The 23,399-nt window shown below is 40.5% G+C and overlaps 1 protein-coding gene across 1 annotated transcript in view; it reads right to left on the bottom strand.

Annotated features, from left to right (window-relative positions):
• The window catches only part of LOC109901313 (fibronectin type III domain-containing protein 4-like), a 69,474-nt gene extending 46,493 nt beyond the window's left edge, over positions 1–22,981 (bottom strand). The window contains exons 1-2 of the mRNA XM_031837949.1: positions 22,906–22,981; positions 345–460 (exon numbers count right to left, since the gene is read on the bottom strand). Of these exons, the coding sequence (XP_031693809.1) occupies positions 345–460; positions 22,906–22,981 (192 nt within the window). The remainder of the gene's footprint in view (positions 1–344; positions 461–22,905) is intronic.
• Between the last annotated feature and the right edge of the window lie 418 nt (positions 22,982–23,399).

Genomic DNA, 23,399 nt, shown 5'->3' with positions numbered 1-23,399 from the left:
AACCTCTACAACAATGACATTTAGCACATCACATACTGATGTAAACAGAACCTCTACAACAATGACATTTAGCACATCACATACTGATGTAAACAGAACCTCTACAACAATGACATTTAGCACATCACATACTGATGTAAACAGAACCTCTACAACAATGACATTTAGTAAATAAACATCTTAACAGTGGAATTCACTTAGCAAACTAAACCTTTACCAAGATCTCATCCACCCATTACATTTGTATATTTTGTCAACAAGACCATTAGGCTAGATAATAATAATAATAATAATAAAAAATTATATATATTAATAACTATTAATAATAACTACATAGTAGTCACCTGCTGTGAGATGGAGAAGCCGATGATGACTTCACCCTCAGGTATCTCCCAGTAGACAGTGGCTGAGTCGGCCCTCAGGTGCATCACAGACACGTTGACAGGAGCAGGGGGACGGTCTGAGGAGAGAGGAACAAGAGCTGGTTAGGGGAAAAAGGACATTACGTAAGTCTCTAAAAGGAAAGGAGATTTTTCATTTGAGTTAGTTTCAAGGTGGTGCGACCGACAGAGAGGCGGTCTGAGGAGAGAGGAACAATAACATATATGGGGTGAGGATACAGAAGTAAACAAATGATTTGTTTGTATCGGTCCCAGTGGGTGTGACTGACCGTTTGTAGCGGTACCAGGGGGTGTGACTGACCGTTTGTATCGGTACTAGGGGGTGTGACTGACCGTTTGTTTAGGTGCCAGGGGGTGTGACTGACCGTTTGTATAGGTGCCAGGGGGTGTGACTGACCGTTTGTTTAGGTGCCAGGGGGTGTGACTGACCATTTGTATCGGTGCCAAGGGGTGTGACTGACCTTTGTATAGGTGCCAGGGGGTGTGACTGACCATTTGTATCGGTGCCAGGGGGTGTGACTGACCGTTTGTATCTAAGGTGCCAGGGGGTGTGACTGACCGTTTGTATCGGTGCCAGGGGGTGTGACTGACCGTTTGTATAGGTGCCAGGGGGTGTGACTGACCGTTTGTATCGGTGCCAGGGGGTGTGACTGACCGTTTGTATAGGTGCCAGGGGGTGTGACTGACTGTTTGTATAGGTGTCAGGGGGTGTGACTGACTGTTTGTATAGGTGCCTGGGGGTGTGACTGACTGGTTGTATAGGTGCCAGGGGTATGACTGACTGTTTGTATAGGTGCCAGGGGTTGTGACTGACCGTTTGTATAGGTGCCAGGGGGTGTGACTGACTGTTTGTATAGGTGCCAGGGGTATGACTGACTGTTTGTATAGGTGCCAGGGGGTGTGACTGACCGTTTGTATAGGTGCCAGGGGGTGTGACTGACTGTTTGTATAGGTGCCAGGGGGTGTGACTGACCGTTTGTATAGGTGCCAGGGGGTGCGACTGACCGTTTGTATAGGTGCCAGGGGGTGCGACTGACCGTTTGTATCGGTACCAGGGGGTGTGACTGACCGTTTGTATAGGTTGCAGGGGGTTTGACTGACCGTTTGTATAGGTACCAGGGGGTGCGACTGACCGTTTGTATCGGTGCCAGGGGGTGTGACTGACCTTTTGTATCGGTACCAGGGGGTGCGACTGACCATTTGTATCGGTGCCAGGGGGTGCGACTGACTGTTTGTATCGGTGCCAGGGGGTGCGACTGACCGTTTGTATCGGTACCAGGGGGTGCGACTGACCGTTTGTATCGGTACCAGGGGGTGTGACTGACCGTTTGTATCGGTGCCAGGGGGTGCGACTGACCTTTTGTATCGGTACCAGGGGGTGCGACTGACCATTTGTATCGGTGCCAGGGGGTGCGACTGACTGTTTGTATCGGTGCCAGGGGGTGCGACTGACCGTTTGTATCGGTACCAGGGGGTGCGACTGACCGTTTGTATCGGTACCAGGGGGTGTGACTGACTGTTTGTATCGGTGCCATGGGGTGCGACTGACCGTTTGTATACAGTGCATTCGGAAAGTTTTCAGCCCCCTTCACTTCTTCCACATTTTGTTACTTTACAGCTTTATTCTAAAATGGATTAAATTAATGTTTTTCCTCATCAATCTACAAACAATACCACATAATGAAAAAGCGAAAACAAGTTCTTGAAATCTTTGTAAATGTATTGAAAATAAAACAGAAGTACCTCACTGAAGTATTTACATAAGTATTCAGAGCCTTTGATTAAAGACTCAAAATTGAGCTCACGTGCATCCTCTTTCCATTGATCATCCTTGAGATGTTTCTACAACTTGATTGGAGTCCACCTGTGGTAAAATTCAATTGATTGGACATGATTTGGAAAGGCACACACCTGTCTATACAAGGTCCAACAGTTGACAGTGCATGTCAGAGCAAAAACCAATCCATTAGGTTGACGGAATTGTCCGTAGACCTCCGAGACAGGATTGTCTCGAGGCACAGATCTGGGGAAGGGTACCAAAACATTTCTGCAGCATTGAAGGTTCCCAGGAACAGAGACGCCTCCATCATTCTTAAATGGAAGAAGTTTGGAACCACCAAGACTCTTCCTAAAGCCAAACTGAGCAATCAGGGGAGAAAGGCCATGGTCAGGGAGGTGACCAAGAACACTATGGTCACTCTGACAGAGCTCCAGAATTCCTCTGTGGCGATGGGAGAACCTTCCAAAAGGACAACCAATAAGGCCTATATGGTAGAGTGGCCAGATGGAAGCTACTCCTCAGGAAAAGTCACATGACAGCCCACTTTGAGTTTGCCAAAAGTCACCTAAAGGATTCTCAGACCATGTGAAACAAGATTTTCTGGTCTGATGAAACCTGGCACCATCCCTACGGTAAAGCACGTTGGTGACCGCATCATATTGCGGGGTTGTTTTCAGGCACCAGGGACTGGGAGACTAGTCAGGATCGAGGGAAAGATGAACGGAGATAAAGTACAGAGAAACCATTGATGAAAACCTGCTCTAGAACGCTCAGGACCTCAGACTGGAGCGAAGGTTCACATTCCAACAGGACAATGACCCTAAGCACACAGCCAAGACATCGCAGGAGTGGCTTCGGGACAAATCTCTGAATGTCCTTGAGTAGCCTAGCCAGAGCCCGGACTTGAACCCGATCAAACATCGAGAGAGACTTAAAAAAAGCTGTGCAGCAACACTCCCCATCCAACCCGACAGCCAGTTAGCTGGAGAGTTGTAATCCAAAACGCTATATCCACAAATTTTCACGTGTTTTTTCAACAGAAATAATTGTTCAAGGGTACCTTCATGTGTTTATAAAATATTACAGGTTCTAGATTTGAGATATGTATTAAAATGGTTCTGTTGCGGAACGTTCTACATCCATATATATCCATTGTTCAGCTGGAATAGAATGTTTGTGTTCTGTGTATTTCACCTAGCCATCTTTAAGATGAAAGCACTAACTGTAAGTCGCTCTACATACGAGCATCTGCTAAACGTTTCATTTGATCAGTTATTTATAAAACTAAAATAAAAAACGTAGTTATTACATTTGACATTAGTAAACTACTTATTTCTCTGAGAGTGAGGCGGATATATAGCGTTTTGCAACAAAACATGATTATGCGTGTCTCTGAAATGAAACCATCAAGTGAGAGATTTAAAATAAATACATCTGTCATCGAACAACCCCATGGCATGATGGTTAAAAAAAAACATGGCATGATGGTTAAAAAAACCCCATGGCATGATGGTTAAAAAACACACCAATCTTTTTTAGTTCTTTAAATAACAAAGTAAGGTATAACATGAGGGAAGGTGGCTGGAGGACTCCACTGACTACACCCTTTATTTTTAACCCCTAAAGGGGTGTTATGAGAAATATGGAAAGGGGGGTGCGGGGGGGTCCAAGTCTGTTTTTTTGTGAGAAAATAATGGAAAAGAGAGCTTTTTAAGTAGCCATCAATGATAGCTGCATGATATGGCAAAGAGTATCAGCAAGCATTGACAGATAACGTAATTGAAAACATAAAAATTACTATGGAATCCAATTACCTTTAGCAGAATCCAATTAGTTACTGCATTCCGATAGTAATTGGATATTCATTGATATTAGCAGTATGTGTTGCATTTAGGACGCTTTTAGGAAATTGATAAGGCCACACGCGAGGTTGATGACATGAGAGGAGAAAAATGAAAGGAGAAAATGAAGGTGAAATTGGGAAATCCCTCCCTCCCTCCCTCCCTCCTTCCCCTCCCTCCCTCCTTCCCCTCCCTCCCTCCCTCCCTCCCTCCCTCCCTCCCTCCCTCCCTCCCTCCCTCCCTCCCTCCCTCCCTCCCTCCCTACCTCCCTCATATCTCCACTCCCTCCCTCCCTCCTTTCTATCTCCCTCCCATCTCCAGTCCCTCCCTCCTTCTTTCTTATCTCCAGGTACAATCAATACTGGCCTCCCTGTTCTGTTCTGTTCTGCCACCAAGGTGACCGATGACACACAGTATAAGAAAGAAAATCAATTCCAACCAATGACAGATACGGTAGAATGTCAGCGGGACAGGGGTCCAGCTATCACTCCAAGAGTGAGGAGACTTACTTCCCAAATTGCACTCTATTCCCTATGAGCTCTGGTCAATAGTACTGCACTATATAGGGAATAGGGTGGTTATGGGTCCATGTCTAAAGTAGTGCACTATGTAGGGAATAGGGTGGTTATGGGTTCTGGTCTAAAGTAGTGCACTAGGTAGGGAATAGGGTGCAATTTGGAACTTCACACAATGTCATCCATTCCCACCAGTCTTTAAGATTACCTTAAGATGACACACCCTGCTGGGTTCAGAGTTAGATACAGGTCTGCCTAGTGAAGCCAATGCCACACATGGGAAAATACTGTTAAGGTATCTGTGTTGGGGGGGTGGAGAGATATTGAGTGACATCATGGGGTCGCGGGGTCAGGTCTACCTCATTTTCCCATTTGAGAAGCTCCGATTGTAGAGGTGGGTTAACATAGATAGATGCTGATGTATAGAGAGAAGGAAGAGAGAGAGAGAGAGAGAGAGAGAGAGAGGTAGAGAGAGAGGAGAGAGAGAGAGAGAGAGAAGAGAGAGAGAGAGGAGAGAGAGAGATAGGGGAGAGAGAGGGGAGAGAAGGAGAAATAGAGAGGGGGGAGAGAGAGGAGAGAGGAGAGAGAGAGAGGAGAGAAAGGAAGGAGAGAGGAGAGAGATGGAGAGATAGAGAGGAAATAGAGAGAAAGAGAGGAGAGAGGAGAGAGAGGGGCGAGAGAGAGAGAGAGGTTGTGTCCCTCCAACTTGATAGTGCTCCAAAGCACAGTATGTTAAAGCATCACATCAGACACATTCTGATGTGGACATGGTGTGATGTGCAAAGGAGAACAAAAACAGGCATTTACAGAATCAGAAAAATATTCTCAGACTTCTTAGGCAGTAACACAATGTTATCCAGTAGCAAAGAACCAAGAGGGAGACATTAATTCATGCCAAATACCAGACGCTTTTATCCAAAGCTTGTTTACATATGTGTGGTCCCGGGAAACAAGCCCACTATCCTGCCTTCTTATAGACAGAGAGGTCCAGCCCACATTTTTATACAGACCTCAATGTTGAGTTGTAAAACTGTCCCCGGTGATAAAACGTATTGCTGAATGATAGACCGCGCCCAAAGAGCTTAAAACAAAGGTTTCCGCATGCATGTAAACAATATCACCAAAAGGCATTATTTATTTCAATATAGAAAATCCTAGCTTCTTAGTCAGATTTTCTATATGCGTTAGGAAGGACAACTTGTCATCAATCCAGACACCCAGGTACTTTATATTGAGAAACCAGCTCAATTTGGGCTCCACATATACAGGTCCTCGGGGTCAACATTTCGTGACCTAGAAAACAGCACGAGCTTTGTTTTACTTGAATTTAACACTCATTTAAGATCTGTACATATTTCAGAACTGGATCAAAGTCATCCTGAAGTTCACAAATAGCCTGCTGCACTGAGGTGGCACAGGAACACAACACGGTGTCATCTGCATAGAGATGAATGTTACAAGTATGAACAGTGTTTCCTATGTCATTAATATACAAAGTGAAACAATAATGGACCTAAAGTAGAACCCTGAGGAACACCTTTTTGAATCTCAAGAAATTCAGATTAAACCCCATCTATTAAGATGGCCTGAGTTCTGTCACTGAGATAATTCAGATTAAACCACATCTATCAAGATGGCCTGAGTTCTGTCGCTAAGATAATTCAGATTTAACCCCATCTGGCAAGATGTCCTGAGTTCTGTCACTAAGATAATTCTGAAACCATAAACAGGATGTATATCCCAGGCCTATTCTTGATAATTTCTTCAGTAAAACAGAATGATCAACAGTGTCGAACGTCTTTGACAGATCAATGAACAAAGCAGCACAGCTCTTTATTAGCATCCAAGGCCTTGATAAGATCATTAACAACAGCGTGGCTGCTGTGGTAGTACTATGCCCAGGCATAAAACCCTGATTGGTTTATATTAAGAATACAATTATCAGATCAAATGGAACAAAGTTGTACATTGACCAATGATTCAAGAATCTTAGCTAAAGAGGGTAGTCTCTTGAAATGGTGCTCTGAACCTCCATGGACTTTACAGTGTCCCAGAACGTTTTGTAGTTTGTGCTACAAGATGCATATTTCTGTTTGAAAAAGCTAGCCTTTGCTTTCCTAACTGCCTGTGTATATTGGTTCCTAACTTCCCTTAAAAGTTGCATATCGCAGGAGCTATTTGATGCTTAATGCAGTACGCCACAGGATGTTTTTGTGCTGGTCAAGGGCAGTCAGGTCTGGAGTGAACCAAGGGCTATATCTGTTCCTGTTTCTACATTTTTTGAATGGGGCATGCTTATTTAAAATTGTGAGGAAGGCACTTTTTTAAAGAATAACCAGGCATCCTCTACTGACAGAATGAGGTCAATATCCTTCCAGGATACCCGGGCCAGGTCGATTAGAAAGGCCTGCTGAAGTGTTTTAGGGAGGGTTTGACAGTGATGAGGGCTGGTCGTTGATGAGGCAGTGATCGCTGAGATCCTGGTTGAAGACATCAGAGGTGTATATGTAGGGCAGGTTGGTCAGGATAATATCTATGAGGGTGCCCATGTTTACAGATTTGGGGTTGAACCTGGTAGGTTCATTGATCATTTGTGTGAGATTGAGGGCATCTAGCTTAGATTGTAGGTCGGCCGGGGTGTTAAGCATGTCCCAGTTTAGGTCACCTAACAGTACGAGCTCTGAAGATAGATGGGGGGCAATCCATTCACATATGGTGTCCAGGGCACAGCTGGGGGCAGAGGGTGGTCTATAGCAAGCGGCAACAGTGAGAGACTTGTTTCTGGAAAGGTGGATTTTTAGAAGTAGAAGCTCGAATTGAAGCCACGTTGCTGTTATCATTGACAGATACTGTACAATTGTTGAGTTGACAACTCAAACATGTAAAAAATTGTCCACACAGTAAGTAATGATCAAATCAAATCTAATGTAATTTGTCACATGCGCCGAATACAACAGGTGTAGATCTTTAGACATTACCAAATCTAATGTGTTCTCATTCATTACCAAATCTAATGTGTTCTCATTCATTACCAAATCTAACGTGTTCTCATTCATTACCAAATCTAACATGTTCTCATTCATTACTAAATCTAACGTGTTCTCATTCATTACCAAATCTAATGTGTTCTCATTCATTACCAAATCTAATGTGTTCTCATTCATTACCAAATCTAACGTGTTCTCATTCATTACCAAATCTAACGTGTTCTCATTCATTACCAAATCTAATGTGTTCTCATTCATTACCAAATCTAACGTGTTCTCATTCATTACCAAATCTAACGTGTTCTCATTCATTACCAAATCTAATGTGTTCTCATTCATTACCAAATCTAACTTGTTCTCATTCATTACCAAATCTAACGTGTTCTCATTCATTACCAAATCTAACGTGTTCTCATTCATTACCAAATCTAATGTGTTCTCATTCATTACCAAATCTAACATGTTCTCATTCATTACTAAATCTAACGTGTTCTCATTCATTACCAAATCTAACATGTTCTCATTCATTACCAAATCTAACGTGTTCTCATTCATTACCAAATCTAACTTATTCTCATATAGACCAAATCTAATGTGTTCTCATTCATTACCAAATCTAACTTGTTCTCATTCATTACCAAATCTAACGTGTTCTCATTCATTACCAAATCTAACGTGTTCTCATTCATTACCAAATCGAATGTGTTCTCATTCATTACCAAATCTAACATGTTCACATTCATTACCAAATCTAACGTGTTCTCATTCATTACCAAATCGAATGTGTTCTCATTCATTACCAAATCTAACGTGTTCACATTCATTACCAAATCTAACGTGTTCTCATTCATTACCAAATCTAATGTGTTCTCATTCATTACCAAATCTAACGTGTTCTCATTCATTACCAAATCTAATGTCTTCTCATTCATTACCAAAACTAATGTGTACTCATTCATTACCAAATCTAACGTGTTCTCATTCATTACCAAATCTAACGTGTTCTCATTCATTACCAAATCTAACTTGTTCTCATATAGACCAAATCTAATGTGTTCTCATATAGACCAAATCTAATGTGTTCTCATTCATTACCAAATCTAACGTGTTCTCATATAGACCAAATCTAAATTGTCCTTCCTTACGAATTTATCAAATACCTGTCATGTACCGTGACCATCACTGCTTTCCTTATGATCTTGTCAAATAATATATAATATAATATAGCCTATCAAATCAATTCACATTTTACTGGTCACATGCACGTGGTTGGCAGATGTTAATGAGAGTGTAGCAAAATGCTTGTGCCATATAACCTATGTCATATACCCTATGTCATGTACCCTATGTCATGTACCCTATGTCATATAACCTATGTTATATACCCTATGTCATATAACCTATGTCATATACCCTATGTCATATAACCTATGTCATATACCCTATGTCATATACCCTATGTCATATACCCTAAGTCATATACCCTATGTCATATAACCTATGTCATATACCCTATGTCATATACCCTATGTCATATAACCTATGTCATATGCCCTATGTCATATAACCTATGTCATATACCCTATGTCATATACCCTATGTCATATAACCTATGTCATATACCCTATGTCATATAACCTATGTCATATACCCTATGTCATATAACCTATGTCATATACCCTATGTCATATACCCTATGTCATATAACCTATGTCATATACCCTATGTCATATAACCTATGTCATATACCCTATGTCATATACCCTATGTCATATACCCTATGTCATATACAGTGCCATGCTAAAGTATACACCCCCCTTGGCATTTTTTCTATTTTGTTGCATTACAACCTGTAATGTGAATAGATTTTCATTTGGATTCCATGTAATGGACATACACAAAATTGTCCAAATTGGTGAAAGGGAAAAAAAAACGTATATTAAAAAATGCAAGAAAAAAACCAACTGAAAAGTTGTGCGTGAATATTCAATCACCCCCCTTTGCTATGAAGTCCCTAAATAACATCTGGTGCCACCAATTACCTTCAGAAGTCACACCATTACGTTAAATAAAGTCCACCTGTGTGGAATCTAAGTGTCACATGATCTGTCACATGATCTGTCACATGATCTGTCACATGATCTGTCACATGATCTGTCACATGATCGCAGTATATTTATACACCTGTTCTGAAAGGCCCCAGAGTCTGCAACACCACCAAGCAAGGGGCACCATGAAGAGCAAGGAGCTCTCCAAACAGGCCAGGGACAAAGTTGTGGACAAGTACAGATCAGGGTTGGGTTATAAAAAAATATCAGAAACTTTTAACATCCCACGGAGCACCATTATTAAAAAATTGAAAGAATATGGCACCACAACAAACCTGCCAAGAGAAGGCCACCCACCAAAACTCACGGACCAGGCAGGGATGGCATTAATCAGAGAGGCAACCAAGAGACCAAAGATAACCCTGAAGGAGCTGCAAAGCTCCACAGAGGAGATTGTAGTATCTGTCCATAGGACCACTTTAACCCGTACACCTCACAGAGCTGGGCTTTAAGGAAGAAAAAGTGCCATTGTAATATAACCCATGTAATATAACCATGGTATGGCCATAGTAAAGATTTAAACCCTTGTCACAATCTGCAACCATGGAGCTCGTCACCCAACACAGAGAGCAATTTGACCAGGCAATCAAATACACCTGATTTAGTTGCTTTGATTATCAGAATGTGCTTTTGAACTTCTGTTAAGGACGCTTCAATAAACAAGTGTTGGTACATGTCCAACTACGTCAATGATTTTAATTGGCTCATACAGAATTTGTTACAAGAAATAATTTACAGGCCACCTGGTGAGGTTAGCATAGGGCTAAATGTGTAAGCTTATGTGATGGAAACAGCTAACATGTAGCCTTAATCGCGTGGCAACTACGTCAACTTAACCTTCAACTTCTAATGTCACATAATTAGTTAAATAAAGTCCACCTGTGTGCAATCTAAGTGTCACATGATCTGTCACATGATCTGTCACATGATCTGTCACATGATCTGTCACATGATCTGTCACATGATCTGTCACATGATCTGTCACATGATCTGTCACATGATCTGTCACATGATCTGTCACATGATCTCAGTATATATACACCTGTTTCGCAAGTATGTGTTTAGATGATGGTTGTTGTTTTGTTTGGAAAGCACCTTGAGGATACCTGACAGTGTCAGAAACAAGTGTAGGTGCCACCAGAACTCCACAACATTCTAAACAAAGCCAGGCAGTCTCTACAATGGCTACAGCAAGCAAGCTTAGTGATGGGTCAAATGGAGGACAGCTAGATAGTCAGGGAAGTGTCTCACACTGTCATCTCCCTCAGGTGTAACAGCGTTCATTCATTCTATAAGAGACAGTCTGTCTGAAATGACACCCTACTCCCTAGTCACTTTATAGTGCACTACTTTTGACCAAGGCCCTATATGGGGAGGGTAGTATTTGTGACACAGCTCAGAAGGTGACGAGGGACAGTGTGACAATACACTAGGACCAGATGGGTCCAGGGGCTAGTATGAGTTTAATGTAATCACTGCCTACAATCCCTCCGGCATACAGACAGACACAGGCAGGCAGGCAGACAGGCAGACAGGCAGACAAGCAGAAAGACAGGCTGACAGACATCCAGACAAGCAGTCAGGTAGTCAGCCAGACAGATAGGCACCCATAAAGGTAAATAGACACACAGACAGTTAGACAGATAGGCACCCATACAGGTAGATACACAGACAGTTAGACAGACAGGCACACATACAGGCACGCAGGCAGACAGACAGACAAGCAGACAGACAGGCAGACAGAGAGACAGAAAGACAGAAAGACAGGCAGATATACAGCCACTGTCACGCCCTGACCTTAGAGAGCTGTTTTATTTCTCTATTTGGTTAGGTCAGGGTGTGATTAGGGTGGGCATTCTATGTTTCCTATTTCTTTGTTTTTGGCAGAGTGTGGTTCCCAATCAGAGGCAGCTGTCTATTGTTGTCTCTGATTGGGAATCATACTTAAGTAGCCTTTTTCCCACCTGTGTTTTGTGGGTAGTTATTTTCTGTTTAGTGTCTGCACCTGACAGAACTGTTTGGTTTTTCACTTTGTTATTTTGTTCGAGTGTGTTTTGAGTAATTACCACGCTGCGTTTTGGTCCGTGCCTTCCGACGAGAGACGTTACAGGCACACAGACAGAGTGGGTTTGTCCTCACTGAGATACAGCATGTGGTTAAACCACAGGTTATCAGATATTTTACTTTTAAGGCAGTCTTGCAAATATCAGTCAAAGAACTGAAAGATGAGTGAATGAATGTTGAATTGTCTTTACAATACCAATACGTTCAGCTGCTTCAAGTATTTGTCACAATGTTTTTGTATAGCCACTCCATGGCCCATCTATCCATGAGAGTCAGAGATACACATACATTCGACCCTAATACCCTAATCCTCTAGCAGCCTGGTGGTATAATCCAAGCCAGCAGGTATATTTCAAACCTGGTGGTATAATTCATGCCTGGTGGTATAATTCAAGCCTGTAAGTATAATTCAAGCCAGGAGGTATATTTCAAGCCTGGTGGTATAATTCAAGCCTGGTGGTATAATTCAAGCCTGCAGGTATAATTCAAGCCTGCTGGTATAATTCAAGCCTGCTGGTATAATTCAAGCCTGGTGGTATAATTCAAGCCAGGAGGTATATTTCAAGCCTGGTGGTATAATTCAAGCCTGGTGGTATAATTCAAGCCTGCAGGTATAATTCAAGCCTGCTGGTATAATTCAAGCCTGCTGGTATAATTCAAGCCTGGTGGTATAATTCAAGCCTGCAGGTATAATTCAAGCCTGCTGGTATAATTCAAGCCTGCTGGTATAATTCAAGCCTGGTGGTATAATTCAAGCCAGGAGGTATATTTCAAGCCTGGTGGTATAATTCAAGCCTGGTGGTATAATTCAAGCCTGCAGGTATAATTCAAGCCTGCTGGTATAATTCAAGCCTGCTGGTATAATTCAAGCCTGGTGGTATAATTCAAGCCTGGTGGTATATTTCAAGCCTTCCTGTCTACGTCTCTATATTTCAAGCCTGGTGGTATAATTCAAGCCTGGTGGTATAATTCAAGCCTGCAGGTATATTTTAAGCCTGGTAAATTACCGTTTGTGTCACTAACAACCCAATGTATTTTTCTTGGCTTTTCACCGTGTGGACCGAGAAGATCAGGTCAAGGTAATGTATTTTATTATCACCGCTGATGACTCCCAACTTGTCTGGCTGTCTGTGTGAGTGTGTGTGTGTGTGTGTGTGTGTGTGTGTGTGTGTGTGTGTGTGTGTGTGTAAGCTTTACATTCTGCACAGGGACTCTACAGTGGGACGAGCAACGATGGTGGCATTGCAGATCTCGGTGTGAGTCGGGGACAAAGCCTCTGGCTCTCAGAGAAAACCTTATGGACCACACATATTGTCCTGTTCCTTCCTGTCTATGTCTCTACAGTCTTTATTTTTTTATTTCACCTTTATTTAACCAGGTAGGCTAGTTGAGAACAAGTTCTCATTTGCAACTGCGACCTGGCCAAGATAAAGCATAGCAGTGTGAGCAGACAACAAAGAGTTACACATGGAGTAAACAATTAACAAGTCAATAACACAGTAGAAAACAAAGGGGGAGTCTATATACAATGTGTGCAAAAGGCATGAGGAGGTAGGCAAATAATTACAATTTTGCAGATTAACACTGGAGTGATGAATGATCAGATGGTCATGTACAGGTAGAGATATTGGTGTGCAAAAGAGCAGAAAAGTAAATAAATAAAAACAGTATGGGGATGAGGTAGGTGAAAAAGGGTGGGCTATTTACCAATAGACTATGTACAGCTGCAGCGATCGGTTAGCTGCTCAGATAGCTGATGTTTGAAGTTGGTGAGGGAGATAAGAGTCTCCAACTTCAGCGATTTTTGCAATTCGTTCCAGTCACAGGCAGCAGAGTACTGGAACGAAAGGCCAAATGAGGTGTTGGCTTTAGGGATGATCAGTGAGATACACCTGCTGGAGCGCGTGCTACGGATGGGTGTTGCCATCGTGACCAGTGAGCTGAGATAAGGCGGAGCTTTACCTAGCATGGACTTGTAGATGACCTGGAGCCAGTGGGTCTGGCGACGAATATATAGCGAGGGCCAGCCGACTAGAGCATACAAGTCGCAGTGGTGGGTGGTATAAGGTGCTTTAGTGACAAAACGGATGGCACTGTGATAGACTGCATCCAGTTTACTGAGTAGAGTGTTGGAAGCCATTTTGTAGATGACATCGCCGAAGTCGAGGATCGGTAGGATAGTCAGTTTTACTAGGGTAAGCTTGGCGGCGTGAGTGAAGGAGGTTTTGTTGCGGAATAGAAAGCCGACTCTTGATTTGATTTTCGATTGGAGATGTTTGATATGAGTCTGGAAGGAGAGTTTGCAGTCTAGCCAGACACCTAGGTACTTATAGACGTCCACATATTCTAGGTCGGAACCATCCAGGGTGGTGATGCTAGTCGGGCATGCGGGTGCAGGCAGCGACCGGTTGAAAAACATGCATTTGGTTTTACTAGCGTTTAAGAGCAGTTGGAGGCCACGGAAGGAGTGTTGTATGGCATTGAAGCTTGTTTGGAGGTTAGATAGCACAGTGTCCAAAGACGGGCCGAAGGTATATAGAATGGTGTCGTCTGCGTCGAGGTGGATCAGGGAATCGCCCGCAGCAAGAGCAACATCATTGATATACACAGAGAAAAGAGTCTGCCCGAGAATTGAACCCTGTGGCACCCCCATAGAGACTGCCAGAGGACCAGACAGCATGCCCTCCGATTTGACGCACTGAACTCTGTCTGCAAAGTAATTGGTGAACCAGGCAAGACAGTCATCCGAAAAACCGAGGCTCCTGAGTCTGCCGATAAGAATATGGTGATTGACAGAGTCGAAAGCCTTGGCAAGGTCGATGAAGACGGCTGCACAGTACTGTCTTTTATCGATGGCGGTTATGATATCGTTGAGTACCTTGAGTGTGGCTGAGGTGCACCCATGACCGGCTCGGAAACCAGATTGCACAGCGGAGAAGGTGCGGTGGGATTCGAGATGGTCAGTGACCTGTTTGTTGACTTGGCTTTCAAAGACCTTAGATAGGCAGGGCAGGATGGATATAGGTCTGTAACAGTTTGGGTCCAGGGTGTCTCCCCCTTTGAAGAGGGGGATGACTGCGGCAGCTTTCCAATCCTTGGGGATCTCAGACGATATGAAAGAGAGGTTGAACAGGCTGGTAATAGGGGTTGCGACAATGGTGGCAGATAGTTTCAGAAATAGAGGTTCCAGATTGTCAATGTACCACGTCTTGTCCTGTTCCTTCCTGTCTACGTCTCTACAGTCACCACATGTCTTGTCCTGTTCCTTCCTGTCTACGTCTCTACAGTCACCATGTCTTGTCCTGTTCCTTCCTGTCTACGTCTCTACAGTCACCACGTCTTGTCCTGTTCCTTCCTGTCTACGTCTCTACAGTCACCACGTCTTGTCCTGTTCCTTCCTGTCTACATCTCTACAGTCACCACACACACACCAGGGGACTCCTGTCAGCTATCGGCAGCAGGCCTACAAGATAAAATATATATTTTTTGCTCTTTCAAATAATTTTGATAAAGTAACAGACATGGTGTCGAACAGGAAGATTGGAATGCTGTGAATGAAGAGGTTGTGAGTTAAAGTCCCAGATGGGGACTTTAACAATAATACCCACTGTATAAATGAAAATGCACAACATAATCATATATTTAAATGTTTCAAATACGTTTTGTAAGTTGAAAACATTGTTTGTCAAAAGCACTGTGTGTTTCTAATTAGGTCAACAGACTTTTTTTTATAGGTGAAATGAGGTGAGGTGAAATGCCCAAATAATATTTTCTAGTTGAATGAACATAAGAGACAAGTTGAGCAAACACATCATTTTAAATTGATCAAATTTTAATCTACGTTTTGTCAAAACATGTTTTGTTCACGTAACACTAGTTACTTAATAAAAAAATAATTGAAACAACTTGTTTTTCTACAGTTTATATGGGCAATTCATGTCCACCTGATTTGTCCCCTTCTAAAATATATTTCACACCATAATTCCCCATTTATTCAATGATGTCATGTCAATTCGTTAAAATAAAACTTAATGGGGAAGCATAAAATGTTATATGTTATATTGGATGTTGAAATTAAAATAGACAGATTGTAAATCCCAACTGTCTCGGTGCGTTCAGAATGGCCAACCTTAGTTCCACAGCTATTTCATCACCCAGGTCTGTTTGCAGTGAGCCATTCATATTTAGGACAGTCCTAATGATTATTCTAATGATTTTCCTGTTCCTGATGGCTCTGAGAACCCCCTTTTTCCCCGCAGAGATTAAACATCAATGCGCGCTACATCAATCGACTGTCAACCGAGTGGGCAGCACACTTCTTCCCACTGGACAGAAAGCACACAACCCAAGGTGCGGGTCCACGGAAGCCCCGCCTTTTCAAACCCACTTCAAACGTAGAGAATTGCAGCGTTCTGTGAATTCAGAGAGAGATTAGAGATTGTGAGAAACCTTGATTAAAATGGAAAGTTCTGAACATGAATTCATCATGCCTACTATTGGCCTATCTGTTTTCTTATTTTGATTGCAATGCATATGGATGTATATGCATTAGCCTAATGGCCAGTTCATACTTGGTCTAACTACATGTGTGTAGACAATTATAACGCGACAATTGTCACTGGTCAAAACAAGTTGACCGACGTAACGTCCGATGTCGTTGTTACCGGAATGCCACAGCAACCAGACCAAATCCTCCCGTAACGTCCGATGTCGTTGTTACCGGAATGCCACAGCAACCAGACCAAATCCTCCCGTAACGTCCGATGTCGTTGTTACCGGAATGCCACAGCAACCAGACCAAATCCTCCCGTAACGTCCGATGTCGTTGTTACCGGATTGCCACAGCAACCAAATCCTCCCGTGACAAGATGATGCAGGACTTTAAAAAAAATGATCCGATAGAATTATCTACTTTTATTTATTCACGGTGTGACCATAAGCTATTTTCTGTAAAGCTCACTATTACCTTGTAAATAATTATTAGGCTGTTTTTACATGTATTTTCCTGTAAAAATGAACAAAAAGTAGCTACATTTCAGACATTGTCATTTATACTCTGTCATTCATTATTTGAGCTGGATAGCCTCTAGATAACTAGCTAGCAACTAACCAAAACATTGTTTACAAAATTGCTTTTAGTTGCCTGGCTTGCTAGGCTGATATTTCCTGAATTCATTTTGAGATGGATGGGTTTATAGGTGTTAGCATACCTTCACTATTTTATCTGGAGCACCGGGATGCTGATGTCATGCAGAAGCTGTCGTTTTGTGTTTATACTTTTTCTTAACGAAAAACGACAAGTTGGATGTCGGACGACAATAAAATGTTCAAGATGTCGCTACGAGTGTTGTTTACAGACGTGTCGATAGACAGGTAGCTTGCTGTATGTAAAGCACTGGGACTTAATGGATGGATACACAATGGTAAATCATTGATGATACAGTAGATGTCCAAGTTTCCACTGTCTTCAAAGAAGCCTTTGCTGTAGATGTCCAGTGATTGAATCAACTGTATCATGGCAATACAAGAAACAATGTCGTCCACATTTAGCAAAGGGAACACAATTATACTGTATGACTATGGTTAATAACGATGGCTAGACAATCTGGACCCTTTCTTTCTAAAATTATCTCCCGAAATTGTTGCAACCGCTATTAGTTGCCTGTTCAACCACTCTTTCGGATCATCCGAGATCCCCAAAGATTCGAAAGCTGCCGTGGTCAGCTAGACCCAAACTAGACCCCAGCTAGATCCACACTCTAGACCCAAACTGCTACAGACCAATATCTATCCTACCCCACCTTTCTAAGGTCTTCGAAAGCCAAGTTAACAAACAGATCACCGACCATTTAGAATCTCACCGTATTCATCGACCTCGCCAAGGCTTTCTACTCTGTCAATCACCACGTTCTTATCGGCAGACTCAACAGCCTTGGTTTCTCAAATGATTGCCTCGCCTGGTTCACCAACTACTTCTCAGATAGAGTTCAGTGTGTCAAATCGGAGGTCCTGTTGTCTGGGCCTCTGGCAGTCTCTATGGGGGTGCCACATGGTTCAATTCTCGGGCCGACATTCTTCTCTGTATACATCAATGATGTCCCTCTTGCTGCTGGTGATTCTCTGATTCACCTCTATGCAGACGACACCATTCTGTATACTTCTGGCCCTTCTTTGGACACTGTGCTAACTAACCTCCAGACGAGCTTCAATGCCATACAACTCTCCTTCCGTGGCCTTCAACTGCCCTTGAATGCAAGTAAAACTAAATGCATGCTCTTCAACCGATTGCTACCAGCTCCTGCCTGCCCGTCCAGCATCACTACTCTGGACGGTTCTGACTTAGAATATGTGGACTCTCCTTCCAGACCCACATCAAACATCTCCAATCCAAAGTTAAATCTAGAATCGGCTTCCTATTTCGCAAAACAAAGTATCCTTCACTCATGCTGCCAAACATACCCTCGTAAAACTGACCATCCTACCGATCCTCGACTTCGGCGATGTCCTTTACAAAACAGCCTCCAACACTCTACTCAACAAATTGGATGCAGTCTATCATAGTGCAATCCGTTTAGTCACCAAATCCCCATATACTACCCACCACTGCGACCTGTATGCTCTCGTTGGCTGGCCCTCGCTTCATACTCGTCGCCCAACCCACTGTCTACAGGTTATCTACAGGTCTCTGCTAGGTAAAGACCAGCCTTATCTCAGCTCACTGGTCACCATAGCAGCTGTTACGGTTTTCTTGCGGTGAAGGAGAGTCGGACCAAAATGCAGCGTGGTTAATTCGATACATCTTTAATGAAGATGAAACACGAACAATACAAAAACAATAAACGTAACATGAAAACCTAAACAGCCTAAACTGGTAACAACAAACACAGAGACAGGAACAATCACCCACCAAACACTCAAAGAATATGGCTGCCTAAATATGGTTCCCAATCAGAGACAACGATAAACACCTGCCTCTGATTGAGAACCACTCCAGACAGCCATAGACTATGCTAGAAAACCCCACTAAACCACAATCCCAATACTTACGAAAACCCCCAAGACAAAACACACCACATAAAAACCCATGTCACACCCTGGCCTGACCAAATAAATAAATAAAACACAAAATACTAAGACCAGGGCGTGACAGCAGCACCCATCTGTAGCACGCGCTCCATCAGGTATATCTCACTTGTCAGCCCCAAAGACAATTCCTCCGTTGGCCGGCTTTCCATCCAGTTCTCTGCTGCCAATGTCTGGAACGAACTGCAAAAATCACTGAACCTGGAGACTCTTACCTCCCTCACTAACTTCAAGCAGCAGCTGTCAGAGCAGCTCACAGATCATTGCACCTGTACATAGCCCATCTGTAAATAGTCCATCCAACTACCTCATCCCCATACTGTATTGATCTATTTATTTAGCTCCTTTGCACCCCAGTATCTCTACTTGCACATTCATTTTCTGTACATCTATCACTCCAGTGTTTAATTGATATATTGTAATGACTTTGCCACTATGGCCTATTTTATTGCCTTACCACCCTTGTCTTACCTCATTTGCACTCACTATATATATACTTCTATCTCACTATATATATACTTCTATCTCACTATATATATACTTCTATCTCACTATATATATACTTCTATCTCACTATATATATACTTCTATCTCACTATATATATATACTTCTATCTCACTATATATATACTTCTATCTCACTATATATATACTTCTATCTCACTATATATATATACTTCTATCTCACTATATATATATATACTTCTATCTCACTATATATATATACTTCTATCTCACTATATATATATATACTTCTATCTCACTATATATATATACTTCTATCTCACTATATATATATACTTCTATCTCACTATATATATACTTCTATCTCACTATATATATACTTCTATCTCACTATATATATACTTCTATCTCACTATATATATACTTCTATCTCACTATATATATATACTTCTATCTCACTATATATATATACTTCTATCTCACTATATATATATACTTCTATCTCACTATATATATATACTTCTATCTCACTATATATATATACTTCTATCTCACTATATATATATACTTCTATCTCACTATATATATATACTTCTATCTCACTATATATATATACTTCTATCTCACTATATATATACTTCTATCTCACTATATATATATACTTCTATCTCACTATATATATACTTCTATCTCACTATATATATACTTCTATCTCACTATATATATATACTTCTATCTCACTATATATATATACTTCTATCTCACTATATATATATACTTCTATCTCACTATATATATACTTCTATCTCACTATATATATACTTCTATCTCACTATATATATACTTCTATCTCACTATATATATACTTCTATCTCACTATATATATACTTCTATCTCACTATATATATACTTCTATCTCACTATATATATACTTCTATCTCACTATATATATACTTCTATCTCACTATATATATACTTCTATCTCACTATATATATACTTCTATCTCACTATATATATATACTTCTATCTCACTATATATATATACTTCTATCTCACTATATATATATACTTCTATCTCACTATATATATACTTCTATCTCACTATATATATACTTCTATCTCACTATATATATATACTTCTATCTCACTATATATATACTTCTATCTCACTATATATATATACTTCTATCTCACTATATATATATACTTCTATCTCACTATATATATATAACTTCTATCTCACTATATATATATACTTCTATCTCACTATATATATATAACTTCTATCTCACTATATATATATACTTCTATCTCACTATATATATATACTTCTATCTCACTATATATATATACTTCTATCTCACTATATATATATACTTCTATCTCACTATATATATATACTTCTATCTCACTATATATATATACTTCTATCTCACTATATATATATACTTCTATCTCACTATATATATATACTTCTATCTCACTATATATATATACTTCTATCTCACTATATATATATACTTCTATCTCACTATAATATATACTTCTATCTCACTATATATATATACTTCTATCTCACTATATATATATATACTTCTATCTCACTATATATATATACTTCTATCTCACTATATATATATACTTCTATCTCACTATATATATACTTCTATCTCACTATATATATATACTTCTATCTCACTATATATATATACTTCTATCTCACTATATATATACTTCTATCTCACTATATATATATACTTCTATCTCACTATATATATATACTTCTATCTCACTATATATATATACTTCTATCTCACTATATATATACTTCTATCTCACTATATATATACTTCTATCTCACTATATATATACTTCTATCTCACTATATATATACTTCTATCTCACTATATATATACTTCTATCTCACTATATATATACTTCTATCTCACTATATATATACTTCTATCTCACTATATATATATACTTCTATCTCACTATATATATACTTCTATCTCACTATATATATACTTCTATCTCACTATATATATACTTCTCACTATATATATACTTCTATCTCACTATATATATACTTATTTTTTCTAATGTATTATTGCTTGTATGTTTTGTTTTATTCCAGGTGTAACTCTGTGTTGTTGTTTATTCCAGGTGTAACTCTGTGTTGTTGTTTATTCCAGGTGTAACTCTGTGTTGTTGTTTTTATTCCAGGTGTAACTCTGTGTTGTTGTTTATTCCAGGTGTAACACTGTGTTGTTGTTTATTCCAGGTGTAACTCTGTGTTGTTGTTTATTCCAGGACTAACTCTGTGTTGTTGTTTATTCCAGGAGTAACTCTGTGTTGTTGTTTATTCCAGGTGTAACTCTGTGTTGTTGTTTATTCCAGGTGTAACTCTGTGTTGTTGTTTATTCCAGGTGTAACTCTGTGTTGTTGTTTATTCCAGGTGTAACTCTGTGTTGTTGTTTTATTCCAGGTGTAACTCTGTGTTGTTGTTTTATTCCAGGTGTAACTCTGTGTTGTTGTTTATTCCAGGTGTAACTCTGTGTTGTTGTTTATTCCAGGTGTAACTCTGTGTTGTTGTTTTTATTCCAGGTGTAACACTGTGTTGTTGTTTATTCCAGGTGTAACTCTGTGTTGTTGTTTATTCCAGGTGTAACTCTGTGTTGTTGTTTATTCCAGGTGTAACTCTGTGTTGTTGTTTATTCCAGGTGTAACTCTGTGTTGTTGTTTTTATTCCAGGTGTAACACTGTGTTGTTGTTTATTCCAGGTGTAACTCTGTGTTGTTGTTTATTCCAGGTGTAACTCTGTGTTGTTGTTTATTCCAGGTGTAACTCTGTGTTGTTGTTTTATTCCAGGTGTAACTCTGTGTTGTTGTTTATTCCAGGTGTAACTCTGTGTTGTTGTTTATTCCAGGTGTAACTCTGTGTTGTTGTTTATTCCAGGTGTAACTCTGTGTTGTTGTTTATTCCAGGTGTAACTCTGTGTTGTTGTTTATTCCAGGAGTAACTCTGTGTTGTTGTTTATTCCAGGTGTAACTCTGTGTTGTTGTTTATTCCAGGTGTAACTCTGTGTTGTTGTTTATTCCAGGTGTAACTCTGTGTTGTTGTTTACTCCATGTTGTAACTCTGTGTTGTCTGTTCACACTGCTATGCTTTATCTTGGCCAGGTCGCAATTGCAAATGAGAACTTGTTCTCAACTAGCCTACCTGGTTAAATAAAGGTGAAATAAATAAATAAATAACAACTATGGTTAATATCTATGGTTAATATCTATGGTTAATATCTATGGTTAATATCTATGGTTAATATCTATGGTTAATGACTATTAACTAATAATCACTGGCTAATTAGAAACAGTTTTGCAAAATAACCAAGAAAGGGTTACTTGTAAAAGTTGAACGATCAAGTCAACATGTTACATGCGTCTGAATAATTTAAAATCCATCACAATAAATGGTGAATTAAATATTGGAGCTGTCTGCTCAGCATTTACCCACCAACCTATCGTTGGCGTAAGCGCATTCAATGTCCACATTTCCAGATGGATATTCTGTTTTGGCACAGTGAGTGAGAAAGGATTGGCAGAAACAGCTCGTTAGAGAAAAATAAGAAAGCCATGACAATAATATTCAATATTAACTTACTTGCTGTGACCACAAACATGTCGCTGGAGAAGAGCAACTGGACAGCACAGTTCACCAACACAAGCAGACGAGACATGGCTTGGCGTTTTATTCGTCCCAGATCTATAGACCAAAATGCATAAATGTCCGATCTTCTTCAAGTACCCAACTTTTCGGCAACTTAATGCCTGCTGCAATTTATAGCAAATTAGGACAACAATTCCTTTCACGAATCATCCCTATTATCCGAAGTGACCGTTGAAACCGAGTCCAATTACCCTATTCAGAGTAGGTTAACTACCTTCAGATATGTGACAAAACATTTTTGTCAACATGTCCCGGTACATTCCTGTCAACAATAATCCAATATGTATTCGTTAACCATCCCTCGGATAGCAGAGCCTCCTCACCTCCTCTCCTTTCTCAAACCGCCTTGTCCAAATGACGGCGTTCCGATGCCTTCGATCTTCTCCAAGGATTTATTAAAAAAAGAGGCTTCCACAAAAATATAACGC

This window comes from Oncorhynchus kisutch, linkage group LG12 (assembly GCF_002021735.2).
Source record: "Oncorhynchus kisutch isolate 150728-3 linkage group LG12, Okis_V2, whole genome shotgun sequence".
NCBI classification, from domain to species: Eukaryota; Metazoa; Chordata; class Actinopteri; order Salmoniformes; family Salmonidae; genus Oncorhynchus; species Oncorhynchus kisutch.
This window is presented reverse-complemented; position numbering and strand designations above follow the sequence as displayed.